The 17,760-nt window shown below is 42.6% G+C and overlaps 2 protein-coding genes across 2 annotated transcripts in view; one reads left to right on the top strand and one right to left on the bottom strand.

The window, feature by feature from the left end:
- Nucleotides 1–11,365, bottom strand: dync2i1 (dynein 2 intermediate chain 1; the record flags this gene model as incomplete). The annotated part of the gene is made up of 22 exons (XM_083663350.1): nt 1–206; nt 328–554; nt 783–914; nt 1,054–1,153; nt 1,419–1,479; nt 1,632–1,683; nt 1,865–1,926; nt 2,993–3,106; nt 4,014–4,176; nt 4,594–4,766; nt 5,523–5,652; nt 5,745–5,839; nt 5,923–6,034; nt 6,161–6,290; nt 6,546–6,660; nt 6,831–7,053; nt 7,347–7,415; nt 8,755–8,820; nt 8,946–9,086; nt 10,049–10,104; nt 10,217–10,910; nt 11,351–11,365. The coding sequence occupies 22 exons, from the start codon at nt 11,363–11,365 to the stop codon at nt 35–37; spliced, it is 3,102 nt and encodes a 1,033-aa protein (XP_083519476.1). The 3' UTR covers nt 1–34.
- Nucleotides 11,366–12,389: 1,024 nt separating this feature from the next.
- esyt2b (extended synaptotagmin-like protein 2b) overlaps nt 12,390–17,760 on the top strand; it is a gene marked incomplete at its 5' end in the record, with an annotated part of 44,058 nt that continues 38,687 nt past the window's right edge. Inside the window, one exon of the mRNA XM_083663349.1 lies at nt 12,390–12,791. Coding sequence (XP_083519475.1) covers nt 12,390–12,791 — 402 coding nt within the window. The remainder of the gene's footprint in view (nt 12,792–17,760) is intronic.

Here is a 17,760-nt window from a genome sequence, read left to right as displayed (position 1 = left end):
AGCATAGTATGAGCACAGCCCTATCAGGACTATTTCAGAAGGCTTCATTCATCATACTGTCCAGTTTCTCCTCTTCTGCAGAACTGGGCACGGTGAAACTCTTGGAGAAATACTGCATCTCTATTGCTTCTGACTCATGTGCCAGTGCTATTCCTGAATATGTGTTTTGTTGTCCTGAGTCTCCAAACACAGCCATAGCCGTCACCCTGAGAAGAGGAAAGACAATGTACAATGCATTATGTATTAATAATCTAGTGCTATTTATATATTTACTGCAGATTCTTTAGACAAAAACACACATCCATCATTCTGTCAGTCTGGGGTTACCTGTCAGCACTCAGCCGGCTTTCAGTAATGACAGGCTCCGAGTCATTTTTCAGCAGGTCCCATATGTGGAGGTTAGATGCTGCGTCCAGCACACAGAAGACTGCAGGCCTGGTCTGGGCCCACTGCAGACAGAGCACCGGTTCTCCAGCCGTGCTGCTCTTCCACTGCGCCACAGGCTGCTCATGACTGACCGCATGCAGCCTGATGCTGCCGTCCCCACAGCCCACCTGGCACACGGGCAAAACAAGACGTCACACAGTGCACATGTTTGAAGCTGTGTAATGATGTACTCTGGAATGGACACCAGTTACAACACAATGTAGGATGAAGGCAGCTTCTGGGCCTCTGAGCACAGCACTAAATGCCTGCCAGCCCCATAAGTGCTTTTGAGAAGCTGTCCCTTTCCTAGAGGAACGCACAAACATCCTTTTCATGTTAAACAGTTGCACTCTCACCAAGAACAAGTTCTGCCTGAAGGGTGAGAAGTGGATTGAGCAGACATCAACGGGTCGGACTCCAACCTCCAGAAACCTGTAGAACTTTGGCAGAGCTTTCAAGCCGTGGCTGGTTCCATGATTGACCAGACCCTACGACAAAAATCACATTAGTACACTGAGACAAAATCAGACACTAAGCAATTGTGGGACAGTTTGGCACATACTTTGTTGAAAACTTTAAAAGGATTAACATACTACAACATACTATGAGAGACAAGAACATGCTCACCATATTAGTGCCAATGAAGAAATGATTGGAATCAGTTGGTAGGAATTTGAGCACAAGCGTTTGTGATGGGCCTGTTTTCATTGCATCTCTTGGTGATATCCTGAAGGGCAGAGAGAGAGGGAGGGAATGTCCATCCCAGAGGTCATGACCTTCCCAGCCAAAAACAAACACTGCATCACATTCACACTGTACATATACGACCACAGAGAGGTGACAACAACAGCGCACATGACATAACAAACAAGATCATATGACCCGCACAGAGCAGCTGTGTTGCACTGGGCGAAGACATTGTGGGTATTTTGGTCCCGCTGGCTGGCAGTGACAAATGATCACTACCATACAAAACTATCAATCCATCTCACCTCTCAGCAGTGAGGAGGGAGGAACTGTGAAGCAACTTCACTTTGCCCCCAGGCCTGAGCCCTGCAAGATGGGAGAGAGTGTGTGTGTGGGGGGGGGAGAGAGAGAGAGAGAGAGAGAGAGAGAGAGAGAGGTAGAAGTTGGTACTGCATGTGTGTGGTGGACAAGTACATTCTTGGAAAAAGAAGGATCACATTCAAACATGACTGACTCACCCAAGTCTGTTTGGGAACCTGCATCGTTCGCTTTAGGGAGTTCTACCACCACCTAGAGGGAAAGATAGGAAGTCACGGTGGTCCATCGTGGCACAGCGGCATAACTTGCCTGTGTGTGCGTGTGTGTGCGCGGTGCGGTGCGGTGCTGCGTGTCAGTGTGTGTGTGTGTGTGTGTGTGTGTGTGTGTGTCACTCAATCAATGTCTAGCATATACTGTGAGTTTCCCAACCTACCCAGAAATTTAAAATGGCATTTTCATCCAGAGAAGCCAACTGGAATGACAATCCAGATGATTCTGGAATTTGAAACAAAATAACATATAAATATAAATAAATAAATAAATATAAATAAATAATTTAATAATATATTATTATAATTTAATAATAATAAATAAATAGAATAGAAAGCCAACTCTAAACAAAAGAAACATAACAGTACACTACCAGTCAAACGTTTGGACACACATGATTGAATGCACTATGTTTTTCATTATCTTAAAGCCATTTTGATCTAAATCAGGGGTGGGCATGCGGCCCCCGACCCCACTCAGCGTGGCCCCTGGGTCAATTTGCACGTTTTTTTTTTTTTTTTTAACAAGGCGGACGTTTTTGGTTAGGTTTGGTTAGACCACCCAAATCTGTGTTTTTATTTTACTGTACATCCCAGAACATGGCGCTAATGGTGTTAGCATTGTCCATCCACATACTGTTTAACGTTAGCATTTGAGCTAACACTATTGTAACAAACTATTATCCAGGATGCACATTGCACATGCAACATTACTAATCTGATTAATATGACATATTTGTGTGATGTACCCCATCAAATTTCTGTCGCGGGCTGTTTTAAAGCTAGAGCAAAGTTTCTGGTGTCATCTGAATGGAAGAATTACTAAATTTGAATATGAAAAATATAACTGTTGGTATAATATACTTGGATTACCAGTCCTTTTCATCAAATTAGTAGCTATATTTGGGAGTGATGGTGTTACAGTAGGCTACTGGTGGAAATGCACGGTCACAATCTGGCCCTCTGGTAGCGAGGACATTTTTGTTGTGGCCCTCTCTATCATCAAAGTTGCCCATCCCTGATCTAAATGATTCTGCTTAAATGCTTGAAATGTGTTCCTTAGAAAATCTACTGTATATAGTGAAGTTGAGGCCTGTGTATGAATTCCTTTCCAAAGCCTTTCCATCAAGGCAAAAGGCGGCTACTTTAAAGAATAAGAATATAAGATAGTTTTGATGAAGACTTTTTGCTCACTGCATAATTCCATTTGTGTTGATTCATAGTTTTGATGTCTTTACTATTATTCTAAATTGGAAAAATGTGGTGCCTCCAAACAAACGTTCTTCCTTTACCTTCCTCAGATGCCAACAGAGGGACCTCTGGCCTCTGTCCCCCTGCTCGAGTGGAAGGAACCACTTCCACAGAGCTCACTGAGGATGAATGACTTGAGCCAGCCAGCACGGCGTCTGTGATGACAAGGTGACAGACAAGAGGGGATCAGCACACCGTGAATCATCAAAACAGACCTCTGAACCTTCAGTGAGAGAAACACAGGCGTGGAGGGGGTGGTGCACACAACAGTCTAGAACAGCAGACTCATCTAAAGTCACGATGTTTGCTGCTGGTTGACTCTGCCATTTGTTTTCTGCTAGGGTTGCAGTAAAGACAGCAGAATACACAAAAGCACAGAATAACAAGTGCCAGACTGGGATGCTTTATATAATCAAAATATACAGCGTCTGTCAGTACCCTTGCACCAACATTCGATAATCATACTGGGAGAAATAAATCAGATATCAATTTCTCTACCAACAGTAGACTCAATAGACCAGAATGCAATAGATATGGAGCCACAACGTGTTTTGAGTAAGTGGTGCAACTCTTAGTTTTTTCTCGAATGTGAAAACTCTCGCTCTGCTGTCATATCGCTATTGCTCTTCACAGTTCCGTTCACGTCCCTTATTTGGGAGTTATCAAAAGTCATTCTGGGAAACATTATTAAACTTAACTTATTAACTTAATTAGAAGTAAACAACGCAGGTTGACGGAAAGTGGGTTCACTTGATCACGAAATAACTGGAATGTCTTAACTTAACTTAAGCATCACAGATTGATATTTAACAGTGTAACACAATATGCAAGGGTGGGTTTTTCCTTTAAGTAAAGAGCTCCTAATGTGCTGGTAGAAGGTTGAAAGCTTCACATAAAACAGTGGAGAATGAGAACTTTGGAGTGAGATTGTTATACTTTTAGTATGTCGTACCGGTCGTACCTCTATGTTTCAAAGAGTGAGCCATGGAAAGGACTCCACCAGTCAAAGTCTATGAAACAAAATAAATGTAATTCAGATGATCACGACCGTCTGTGACTTACCGGTGGAGAAGGTGGGGTGTCGGAAGGTCCACTCATCATCCCCTATCTTCAGGCAGTAGTGGCTACTAGCATGCTCCCTTAGGTCCCACAGCACCACAGAGCCCACCGACGTGCCTGCAAACACCAGTATGGCCTTGCCAGGGCTGAAGCAGCAACACCGCACCTGGAGCACAGAGCATTACCATTACTATCACTTGTGTATAGAAGTGGACTGTGGGGTGAATTCGGTTCGGCTGCTGTGTGTATTTTTAGAATGTCTCTTTTTTGGATAATTCTTTTTTAATTGCAGTGGAGACACTTTCTAGGAGCCACTGCAGCTAAATAAATAGTAAACAAGTTATTATTATGGTAACAAGAAGAAGAAGTTATGCTCACTTACACCTGGGCAAAATATAGATCTCTGGTCTGGTAATACAGTTTACAAAGCCTTATGAGCAAAAAGCTGAGGGGTGGAGGTTTTGATGTCTCAGTGACATCCTGAAAGCAAGTTTCAACATTATATAACATTATATTTTCATTCATCACAAAACTGGACCTAATTTGCTGAAACTGAAGCATGGCACAAACTGACAAAGGTGACCTCAGACTCGTAGACAAGGATCTTCTGCGGTCGGGAAGGCTCCCAGATGTTCCAGATGCAGATGATGGTGCAGCTGTCGAGGCGCACGGCGCTGGGCTTGGCTGTGGGGCTGTGGACCGACATCATGGTGTGTCTCTGGACCTGGGAGAAGTGCACCAGGCTGACGTGACGACCTGCAGTCAAGAAAAAAAAATTATTGTCCCAAAGGAGGAACCGCCCAGATACTGTAATCCCATAGGTTCAACTCTAGATCATGGTACGATTTCCTTGTTTTCCCTGCACTGCCTTATATTGTATTGTACAAAAAAGCAGCAGGGTGGTTTAGTGAGTAGGGAAAGTGTCATCAAGCATCTCAAGCGTCCCTGAATGAGATGAAGCCCCACAAGCCCAGGGTGGTGAGAAGAGAATTTCTCTATTAAAAATCCTGACGGGGGGAATAAGCTCAACAATATCTGCCTGTGATTGAGCTTGTCTCAGATGATGGGACAAAAATAAGTTACCTCTAATATTCTTCTCATAGGAATAGTTACAATCATGGACAACCTGGATAATATACTGTAGACCTTACTGCTAAGCAGGTAATTGTGTGAGTTGTCTCATAGGAACTACAAGACTTATTCTCACTGCAGAAGACCATGGCAGTGAATGCATGCGTGTGTGTGTGTGTCACTATCCTACTATATTTTGAACAATAACTAATGTCCTGGTGAAACAACAAAGTGCAGATCATATCATCTACTTGCAACTGCATGGTTTTCATTTTGGGTCCATGCTGTGCTGCTGCTTCCCTCTATACTCTCTTTCCTGTTTCTATTCATTATGAACTGCTACCAACAACTAATAAAATACTTGTGGGAATAGGGTTGACTAGGGCTAGGGCTACTATTGAAACAATAGGAATAGGACATATCAATGGTTGTGATGTGTACCATAAAGAAAAGGTAGCTTAGTGTTGATCTGTAAAGTGCCATCGCTGAAGGACAGCGTGTCTGTTTGAGTCCTTAGCTTCTTGAGTGATTTTCTCTCAGCTCGGTCCTCTTCCAACAGCACGACCATCACCTGGATACAGACATAACACACCACAAGACTCAGTATTGGCAACAGGTCCCAAGGGAAGCTCAAAATATCTGTAACTGTAAAATAAGAAATACCTGTGAGGCTGAGTGTAAAAAAGTTGCCAGACGTTGTGAATCAATGTTCATTTCACTCATGCTTTTATCTCGTGCCTCTTGAGAAAGGTTTGGATCTGTCACAACATGGGAAACACCATTAATGAATGTACTGTACATGCAGACAAAAGAGTTGAGAATCACCGTGGTGCTCCCTCACCCCCACAGGCTCCACTGCTCTCTGCAGGATGCTGCGTCCACTTCTCACACACTTCTATCTCCTCTGTCTGGATGTCCCGGTCTGCGTTGTCCTCATTACACTGAACGTATGCCTGCCAAGCAAGAATTCCTCATTTTTACTGAGAAAAATGGTTGCATCATGGAATATTTGTCTTTTCTCTTGGATAAACTGCATGCGGGCGTCTGTGTAAAATAAATCAAGGGAAAGAAACACTGACCTGTTTGGTGTTTGCAGTTCCAAAGCTTTTGATGTACATGTCATATTCATTGACGGGTGGCAGATCCAGAAGGGAGAATGTCATCGAGTAATCCAGATCAATTAAGCGAAGCAGCTCCGTACTGCGTTTCCTGCAGTCAGACAAAAAAAAGATGTATTGGATGAAGTCGCACCAACAATTTCATGTACTCTATCCTTGTAGAAGTGCTGACTAAATAACACAACAAAAAACGCCCCAAACCACAATACAATACAATTTAGCCAATATTACTATAATACATTACTAACAATATTAGCCAATATTGTTCAATATGTATCCATCCATTCATATGATTCCATTCCCTGTTTAACATGAACATGAGCATCTTCTGCTCAATCTAACCTACTTCTGTTTGGTGGCAACTTTCTTGCTGACTTCACGCTGCCTTGCGGCCACAAAGTCGATAAACTTCCCGCGCTGAGAACCTCGACTGTTTCCTTCTCTCTCGTTCTTCTCGGACCCTATCCACAGAATAGTGAGAGAGATTTGGATCAATTGTAAAATGGGCAAACGTTAAAAAGATAAAAAGGGAGATTTTGAGTGCTAAAAACTAGCAAAGATTTGCCCTTGCACTAAAACTTGGGCGTGAGATATTGCCCAATAACTCTTAGCAGACAGTGTAGAAATGTACCTCTGTCTCCCTCGTCTGTACCGGTGCTTTGTCTGCTCTGAGCTGTTCCCACTCGCTCGTTCTCCTCGTCCATGGCTCTCTGGATGGCCTTGATCTCCTCTCTCCTTCGAGCACTAAGCTCCTCCCGCTCTTCTTTCACCTGTGGATGCTGTGCCTCCTTCTCATCCTCGCCTTCAGCGGCACTCTCATCATCATCCATCTCCTCGAAATCCTCCTCGTAATCCTTTGAAGAGAGAAATCCCACTCATTCCTCATTCAATGCAAAATAACAAAATGACTAAGATGCTATGAACATAAAATTTGCATCTTGCAGGAATAAACATGAATGTAATGTTTCCTCATGACAAATCAGATACTCACCACTTTCTTGAAAAATGAATCCATTTAAGGCATGCAAAAGTACAATTAAACAAATAAAATGTAAACATCAAAATGAACAATGAGAAATTATGAAAAAGCCCCCATTAGTTACAAGAATTAGGTACTAATCACAATCAGAAGCCAGCATTATTTTACCTCAAAATCATCTTCATAATCTTGATCACCATAACCTTGGTCTTCAGCCAAATCTTCGTTGTTGGCAACCTGCGGATGTGATATATATATATTTAGAACACAGCTCTCTTGAATACTCGATTCTGATTGGTCAATCAACAAGATTCACCGGTCATTATTTCTCGACAACCGACCGCTGCTCTGCCACACCTGGATTAATCAGTTGATAAGAGCCTTTTGTCAGCAAACACTACTAATTAGGCCAACCAGTTGCAGCTGTGGTGTCTTGTGTGCCAATTACGAATGAAACCGCTTTGTCGTTGAAAACGCTATTAAAAAATCTATTTGAATAATTATTTTTGTCAGATTATTGAATGATTTAGTTGTAGGCCGTGTTCTAAGCGGGATTCGCCAGTAATCACCGGCTCACAATACATTATCCCTTACGTATATATATATATATATACACAATATATACTGTATGTTGATAAATATTGAAGTAAATACATGAACGATGATGAATGTGAACACATGCCTTGCTTGAAGATAGTAAAGACTAAAAGTGGAAGAACAGACTGTGCACAGCATATGGTAGCCTACATACAATAGTTGCTTGATAAATGAAAGTCATCACCAGTTCCCCAAAGACCCCAATCAGAGAATGTAGATACTTTTAGTTGAAAGTGAGCTTGTTATGAGCAGCCATGATCTGATATTTGAAGATCTGAAATTTGACGATTGCTTTCATGGTGGCAGAGGAAAAAATTCAAAAAAATACATCCCGGAATACTCTTGCACTGTTACTGTAGATATCAGTGATCATAAATTTCCTGACAGACAGGAAAATCACATCCTGCATCTAAATAATCAGCACTGGCGCCCCCCAGGGATCACTCTGGTTCTTCCTCCTCTACACCAGTGATTCCCAACCACCAGGCCCGGACAAGCATTTGCTGCCGGGCCGCGGGTTGATAGATTTGGCAGGGAGACAGAGAGAGATAGAGCGAGAGACAGAGAGAGAGCGCTCTCTCTCTCTCTCTCTCTCACTCTCCACACACACACACACACACACACACACATACACACACACACACACACACACACACAGACCGTTAGCATGCAAGAGAGGGAGTGGAAGCGTCAAAGTGAGCGTAAAAAGACAGATGCTCAAGCAGAGGATCATTAAACATTGTGCTTTTTTCCAGCACGCATTAAAAAGAGCCCACACTAGATCGGTTAATTTGCACGTCGGGTTATAATGCACACCTCTTTGTGTCGTAAAAAAGACACAGGAATGATAAATACACGGAATAGACCCAGAAATGCAAGGTACATCACAAATAGCTTTTTTTTTTTTACACATTAAGTGTTTTGGGTGGATTTTTCCTTTAAGTGGCAGAGCAGGTTCATGAAAACTAGCATCTTTTACAGGCTCCTCTGTGTCTCCTACATCTTTCACACTAGCTGGGAAGGGCTCAGAGAGAATCACTACTTCCTGGGTCACAAAAAAACAAGATATACAGTAGAACAAATTCATAGAATAGAATCCATCAGAGAACCATCAACAGAAAGGTTATGAAACACTCTTGATAAAGATGATAAAGGCCCAGGAATACCAACCTTTGTTTCTGCAGTCTTAGTCTTGTGACTTGGCTCAGAGGCTGGCTTCTTGGTGCTGGTCCTGTCTCTGTGGTTCCTGTCTGGGTCTTCCTCCTCCCGCTGCCTTCTCTCCCTGTGTTTAACTATCTCCAGCGTTTCATCCTGGAGATAGGGCTGGACAATTGACCGTCTTTCAGTGAGATTATTGTGATGAGACGCACAATTCTGCTGTCTGAACTGATGAGAACAAGCACATTTTATTTAGAAACTCAGGAAAAAATGCAGTATGGTGGTTGGAATGTTACGTGAGACTTCTGTTTATTTTGACATCACAACAAACATTCCCAAACGGTTCAATATGATGAACATTAATTTGATTATTTAACGTGCTTATGTGAGCCATATCGTCCTATACACATATCGATATTGGGGAAAAATCCTTGTGATATCATATTGAATTCAACCATATTTTCCAGCCCTACGCACAAAGATCTCCACATTTAAAATTTATTTTTTTCCCCACACATTTTTTTTTTTTACTATCTTTAGACTCAATCTCACAATTTTACAAGATTAGAGGTTTTCTCAACATATTTTCTTGCAGCACACTGACCTTAAAAATGTGTCAACTATTACTGGATGTAAACTACTGTTGTGTGGAATCTACCCTCTGTGGTATGCAAGATTCAATTGTCAATCTAGTAAATCCATAAAAAAAACAAATTCATTTGATTATTTATGCTGATAGTCGCCCTACTAACTACTACTAACATCTCTCTATAAAACACAGATTATTATTATTATTGGCAGCAAAAATTATCAGAAGATGTGAGATGACAGGTCCGAAACCACAGAAAATGTGTAATTGTATGCATACCAGGACACTACAACATTTTTTACATACTTTTGTGCCGTTTCCAAACTTAGCAAGACCTGGAAATTACCACAATATTTCCCCACACGTTTATATTTCCACAACTGTAGGAACCTTGGGTATAGGATTTATTGTGAATAGAGCCAAAGTGTTTTGTATTTTAATGTGGTTATTTGTTTATCTCTCTCATTTCAAATACAGAACAGAGATACTGTTGTGAGATACAGTTGACATTACTGAAGATGCTTACATGTTTGTGCCTCCTTTCTCGCTCATCTTTGTCTTTCCTACGTTCTTCTTTGTAACCTGAAATCAGAAAAATAGAAATCAGAACAATAGAGATAGTGCCGTCCAATATTTAAGCATAACCTGTGAGGACAGCAAGCTAGGTGAACACACTGCTGTGCTGCAACGTTACCTCTTTCCTCCCTTTGCTCAGAATGTTTTCTGTCCGCGTGCCTCTCTCGTCTTTCTCTGTCACTCCTTTTGTCTTGGGCTTCATCTCTGTGCTGTTCGCTGTCTTTCGGGTGCTCTCTCTCCCGGTGCCCGTCTCTCCCTCTGTCATGCTTTTGTGCCCGCTCTCTTCCTCCTTCCCCGCTGTCCTCGCGTCTCCTTCGCTCCCTCTCGCTCCTGTGCTCTCTGTCCCTTTCTTCTCTCCTCCTCTCCCTGTCTCTCTCTTCCCTTTGTTTGTCCCGGTCCCTCTCGTCACCCCTTTCTCCCTCCCTCACCCCCTCTTTCTCCTTATCTCTATTCCTCTCCTTGTCCCTCTCCCGAGTTTCCTTTTCCTGTCTGTCCCGCCTCCGCTCCCTACTCTCTCTGTACTCCTCACTGTACTTGTTTGTGTCTCTGTCTCTTCTCCTCTCTCTGTCTCTCACGTCCTTATCCTCTCTCCTGTCCCTCGAGCCCTCTTTCCGTCGGTCTAGATGTCTGTCTTTTTCTGTGTCTTGTGGTTTCCCTCTCTCCCTCATGCTGTCCCGCTCCCTGTGCTTGTCTCTGTCTGGTCTGGACTCCTTGTCTGGGTCTCTGTGGCGCCTCTCTGCAGACTCTCCGCCCCTGCGTTTCCCCTCAGTCTCATCTCGCCTCCTGGCATAGTCGTCCCCATGTCCTCCATCCTAAAAACAAACAAACAAAAACATCATATTGGTAACTATATAATTTTGAATATGATTATTTTCTGTAATAAATGAATGCAGCTCCATCCATCAACTTTTGCACTGCTGTCTTTGTCATGCCAAACTCGTATTTACCCGGATGTGTCTTCTTAGGTCATCTGGTTTCCAAGTGTCTTCCTTGGTTATTTTCTAAATAAACAAGATCCCACAACCATTTATTTATTATCCATTCCAATGCACTAGCAAGGCTACCATCTATGTTTAATAATAAGACAAACAAGCAAATACAAAATAGCAAAATAACAGCGTTAATTTACTAAGCTAATGTTAGGTATCCTAACGGTTAACACACGAGATATGATACTTTCTTGGTTAAAATAACAGTCAGTGTATTTCCCAGCTTTAGCACACATACGCTGAAAACAGAGAGAATGTATTACCTTGTCCCTATGCATGTTCTCGTGGAGGCTTTCACTAAAACGTTTCAGTAATCGATCAAAGTAAGCTTATGGTTTTGTGTTGACGCCGCCATGATGATAGACTTCCAGTGCGCAAGCGCAGATGGTCGAAACCAAGGAGAACGTGTCACATCACCTTGACAACAGCCTTATTAATCAGTAACAGAGCAATCGCTGTATCAACAGCCGATCACCATGGAAACTGTGTCTAAATATGTTGGATCGACCTCTTTTAACTTTTCTTGCATACGTAATTTTAACTACGGAATGCAACGCCTCTGATGCCTCTGTTACTATTGCTCAAATGTTTACTAGAGATGAAATGCGTATGTCGATCGATGTTTCTGTAGGCTACTCTTCATTACCTTAACGTTAAAAGGACAATCCTTACCTCCAATCAATCCAGACAATCCCAACTTATTTATTAGCACTGCTACATTTTGTTTATTTATTTGCATTATATTGCCAGTTGTAGTCTAGGTATTGTTTTATTTGTTAATTTCCTCGGGAATGTAGCTAGTTAACTTAGCTTTCACTGTCTACAAATAAATTGTCCATCAAGCCACCAAGTGTGTTTACCGTTAGTGACCGCCAGGTGGCGCTATTTTGCACTCTTTAGCTAGGAGCAGTCAGAGCCATTGAGCAGAGCTCCAGGAGGAGCGCACGGTCAGCAGCATGCCTGTGCGTTTTGGAGCTGTAGAGACAGACTGAGGCACTGCATGTGTATAGAGGCAGAGCAGAGGCAAGTAACTACTACGGCTGTGTGTAATGGACTGGCTAATAAGACAACCAATGTATAGTTAGTTAATCGATATTTTTTCTCCACGGATTGAGTCGTAAATGCGAGAAAATAGTCAATCGTTCCCCCGAAGGCGATGGGATGGGATGGTATGCAGGTGAACCAACGTGACAGTTTTGGACACGGTGCGACCCGCTCCCACATGGCAAGCGACTCTCCCCGGTGCATTTTAGCAGTGTGAATACAGACTCCCTGTGGCCGTGTCGGGCAGCAGGTCAGGACATGTCCAGAGACAACATGACGGCGGTACGAGGAGCCCACTCGCACAACGCAAGCCCCGCGGTGCCCAAGGAGAACGGGCAGAACTCAGCGAGTAGCCCAGGTCAGCGCAGCCCCAACTTTGCCCCCTCCTCACCGGCTGATGACACGCCGGTGTCCTCGACCAGCGAGCTGACCCACACCTGGGTCCAGTTCGCCAAAACGTTTGTGCTCATTTTCCCCATTTACGCCCTGGGTTATTTTGAGTTCAGCTTCAGTTGGCTGCTGATCGGACTTGTCATCTTTTTCTGGTGGAGGAGAAACTCGGGAGGGAAGGACAGCCGCCTGAGTAGAGCCTTGGCTTTCTTTGAGCAGGAGGAAAGAAGTGTCAAACAGAGTCTTACCACCTCCGATTTACCACCATGGGTAAGATGCCCTCTCAAATCTCCCCTCGAAAGTACAGTAGAAGGGTAGCATAGATCACATCATTTCAGCTGGCATTTACTGTGTTCTCTGAAAAGCACGTGATATCTGTGATTGAACCATATTTGTGAGTTTCCAGGAAAAAATAATCAGCTGACAAGAGGAGGAGCAGTGTTGAGCTGTAAAGCTGTGATCAAGCAGCTGTCCCTCAGTGACATTAGCCCCAGTCTAAATACAGCAGGATACAATGGTGAACCAGACACCATGCTGGAAAGGAAACATGCCCACACTCAGGGTCCCTGTTATTTTAAGACCCAGACCGCCAGCCCTCTTGCAGTAACACTCTCTATTTACTGCACCCGTTATCTTTGTAATCTTGTTCGATAACACAGGGGTGCTTGACCTTTACAGGTCAAGGACCCCCAGATCAATAGACCATACTTTGTGCCAGCATCTCAGTTGGAGAGACTTTCCTCTGATCATATATCAGTTGTTACTGTACAGTCTCACATTGAATGTGCAAACTTCTATGAACAAAATAAGAATGAAACTGAGCAATTTCCTTATTTGAACCTCAAGGAACCACGTTGTGTTTGATCGAGTGCTAGCCAAGCACAAAATAGCCTACAACTCCACTGAACACCCAAATTGAAGTATGCTTTGCTTTATTTGTCTGACAGTAAGAGGAAAGTGCAGTATATTTAATGAATCATGATGATACATTGGCTGAGGTGGTCTGTGTGAGTTAATAAATACTGAATTGCAGGTCAGGCTTAGTTAGGTGTTAGAGTTCTTTTATTTGACCATAATGATTACCCTTTAATCCATCCAATCGATCATGGATACGGACGTCAATAATGTCTCTGCCATAATGCTGACTCCTTTGAAAGACAGAGGCTGCCACAGTGTAATGTTAGGCTACAGTTTGGGGGTAGAAAATCTCTCTGACACGATTGATAGCACAACATAAAAAAACAATACCTTTTTAAAGTATATTAGTGTAGGTTATTACTGTAGGTAACTTGAGTTCATATAGCTGACAAAATGCCATTACTTTTGCATGCTAGTTTGGTGAAATTGTATAATGCAGGTTGTGATTTATCCCTCAAAATAACTTGAATCTTCAGAAGGGGTTTACAAGACACGCTAAAAGAATTGATGGGCTTCTTTCAGCTTATTATGCTAAATGAATGCACTTGTGTGTGCCCAGTTGAGAACTGTCATCTCACATATTGAAGGTCAGGAACCAACTAAGACTGCTTTATTTGAGAAAGTGCAAAACAGGAAGCGTGAGTTGTTCTGGTCAGGAGATTATGTTAAGTTGGAATGGTTATTCAGAGAGAACGTTTTCAATCTGGGCCTTTTTATTGGGAGAGCATGGAAACTAGGAATGGAGAAGCTGTTTATTTTAATGTATGCATTTGTAGGATTTGATTACTATTTGTAACTATATGGTTCTTGTTTGTTTGGCGGAACATCTGTTTCTCGTAAAACAATGGTGCAGGACACATCAATGAAATCCTATCGATCTGCACTTAATCGTCCCTGAATGTTATGTTATGTAGGGTTGAAGTAGAATCCGGTTGTATTCAGTGTCAGGGTTAGGGTTTAACTCTATTTGAAGTTCCACAGACAGATATAAACTGACTTAGAAGCTCCGTCAAATCTCAAGCTACTTAATTTATTAACTGGTACAGTAGCACCTCCTGCACTCTGGTGTCTAGCAGTCACAGCTGCCTGTATATCAGAGTCACAGCTCCACTGGTTTCTGATATTCAGCGCTGCCTTATGTTTACAGCTGTTTATGTGCACAGACAGCTGTTTATGTGCACACTGCACAGACAGCTGTTTATGAGCACAGACAGTTGTTTATGAGCACAGACAGCTGTTTATGTGCACAGACAGCTGTTTATGTGCACACTGCACAGACAGCTGTTTATGAGCACAGACAGTTGTTTATGTGCACAGACAGCTGTTTATGAGCACAGACAGCTGTTTATGAGCACAGACAGCTGTTTATGTGCACACTGCACAGACAGCTGTTTATGAGCACAGACAGTTGTTTATGTGCACAGACAGCTGTTTATGAGCACAGACAGTTGTTTATGAGCACAGACAGTTGTTTATGAGCACAGATAGCTTTTTATGTGCATAGATAGTTTTTTATGTGCATAGACAGCTGTTTATGAGCACAGGCAGCTTTTTATGTGCACACTGCACAGGCAGCTGTTTATGTGCATAGACAGCTGTTTATGTACATAGACAGCTGTTTATGTACATAGACAATAAACAGCTGTGTATGTGCACATGCAGCTGTTTATGTGCACAGACAGCTGTTTATGTGCACAGACAGCTGTTTATGAGCACAGGCAGCTGTTTATGAGCACAGACAGCTGTTTATGTGCACACTGCACAGACAGCTGTTTATGAGCACAGACAGTTGTTTATGTGCACACTGCACAGACAGCTGTTTATGAGCACAGACAGTTGTTTATGTGCACAGACAGCTGTTTATGAGCACAGACAGCTGTTTATGAGCACAGACAGTTGTTTATGAGCACAGACAGTTGTTTATGAGCACAGATAGCTTTTTATGTGCATAGATAGTTTTTTATGTGCATAGACAGCTGTTTATGAGCACAGGCAGCTTTTTATGTGCACACTGCACAGGCAGCTGTTTATGAGCACAGACAGTTGTTTATGAGCACAGACAGCTGTTTATGTGCACAGACAGCTGTTTATGTGCACACTGCACAGACAGCTGTTTATGAGCACAGACAGTTGTTTATGTGCACAGACAGCTGTTTATGAGCACAGACAGTTGTTTATGAGCACAGACAGTTGTTTATGAGCACAGATAGCTTTTTATGTGCATAGATAGTTTTTTATGTGCATAGACAGCTGTTTATGAGCACAGGCAGCTTTTTATGTGCACACTGCACAGGCAGCTGTTTATGTGCATAGACAGCTGTTTATGTACATAGACAGCTGTTTATGTACATAGACAATAAACAGCTGTGTATGTGCACATGCAGCTGTTTATGTGCACAGACAGCTGTTTATGTGCACAGACAGCTGTTTATGAGCACAGACAGCTGTTTATGAGCACAGACAGCTGTTTATGTGCACACTGCACAGACAGCTGTTTATGAGCACAGACAGTTGTTTATGTGCACACTGCACAGACAGCTGTTTATGAGCACAGACAGTTGTTTATGTGCACAGACAGCTGTTTATGAGCACAGACAGCTGTTTATGAGCACAGACAGTTGTTTATGAGCACAGACAGTTGTTTATGAGCACAGATAGCTTTTTATGTGCATAGATAGTTTTTTATGTGCATAGACAGCTGTTTATGAGCACAGGCAGCTTTTTATGTGCACACTGCACAGGCAGCTGTTTATGTGCATAGACAGCTGTTTATGTACATAGACAGCTGTTTATGTACATAGACAATAAACAGCTGTGTATGTGCACATGCAGCTGTTTATGTGCACAGACAGCTGTTTATGTGCACAGACAGCTTTTTATATGCACAGACAGCTGTTTATGAGCACAGACAGCTGTTTATGAGCACAGACAGCTTTTTATGTGCACATGCAGCTGTTTATGTGCACAGACAGCTGTTTATGTGCACAGACAGCTTTTTATATGCACAGACAGCTGTTTATGAGCACAGGCAGCTTTTAAGAGCACAGACAGCTTTTTATGTGCACATGCAGCTGTTTATGTGCACAGACAGCTGTTTATGTGCACAGACAGCTTTTTATATGCACAGACAGCTGTTTATGAGCACAGACAGCTGTTTATGAGCACAGACAGCTGTTTATGTGCACAGACAGCTGTTTATGTGCACAGACAGCTTTTTATATGCACAGACAGCTGTTTATGAGCACAGGCAGCTTTTATGAGCACAGACAGCTTTTTATGTGCACATGCAGCTGTTTATGTGCACAGACAGCTTTTTATATGCACAGACAGCTGTTTATGAGCACAGACAGCTGTTTATGAGCACAGACAGCTTTTTATGTGCACATGCAGCTGTTTATGTGCACAGACAGCTGTTTATGTGCACAGACAGCTTTTTATATGCACAGACAGCTGTTTATGTGCACAGACAGCTGTTTATGAGCACAGACAGCTTTTATGAGCACAGACAGCTGTTTATGAGCACATACAGCTGTTTATGAGCACAAACAGCTTTTGATATGCACAGACAGCTGTTTATGAGCACAGACAGCTTTGTATGAGCACAGACAGCTTTTTATATGCACAGACAGCTGTTCATGAGCACATACAGCTTTTTATGTGCACAGACAGCTGTTTATGAGCACAGACAGCTTTTTATGAGCACAGACAGCTGTTTATGAGCACATACAGCTTTTGATATGCACAGACAGCTGTTTATGAGCACAGGCAGCTGTTTATGAGCACAGGCAGCTGTTTATTAGCACAGACAGCTTTTTATATGCACAGACAGCTGTTTATGAGCACATACAGCTGTTTATGTGCACAGACAGCTGTTTATGAGCACAGACAGCTGTTTATGTGCACAGACAGCTGTTTATGAGCACATACAGTTGTTTATGTGCATAGACAGCTGTTTATGAGCACAGACAGCTGTTTATGAGCACAGACAGTTGTTTATGTGCACAGACAGCTGTTTATGAGCACAGGCAGCTGTTTATGAGCACATACAGCTGTTTATGTGCACAGGACAGTCGTTTATGTGCACAGACAGTCGTTTATGAGCATAGAGAGCTGTTTATGTGCACAGACAGCTGTTTCTGAGCACAGACAGCTGTTTATGAGAGTTGTTTATGTGCACAGACAGCTGTTTATGAGCACAGACAGCTGTTTATGTGCACAGACAGCTGTTTATGAGCTGTTTATGAGCACAGTGAAGCTAATTCTGCTGAGACAAGGCTGTGGTTGTGTTGACTGAGGTTATTAAATAAGGGGGCGGAGGAGC

This window comes from Poromitra crassiceps (genome assembly GCF_964638095.1).
Source record: "Poromitra crassiceps genome assembly, chromosome: 2".
NCBI classification, from domain to species: domain Eukaryota; kingdom Metazoa; phylum Chordata; class Actinopteri; order Beryciformes; family Melamphaidae; genus Poromitra; species Poromitra crassiceps.
The sequence above is the reverse complement of the archived record's forward strand: the minus strand, read 5'-3'. Positions and strand labels throughout refer to the sequence as shown.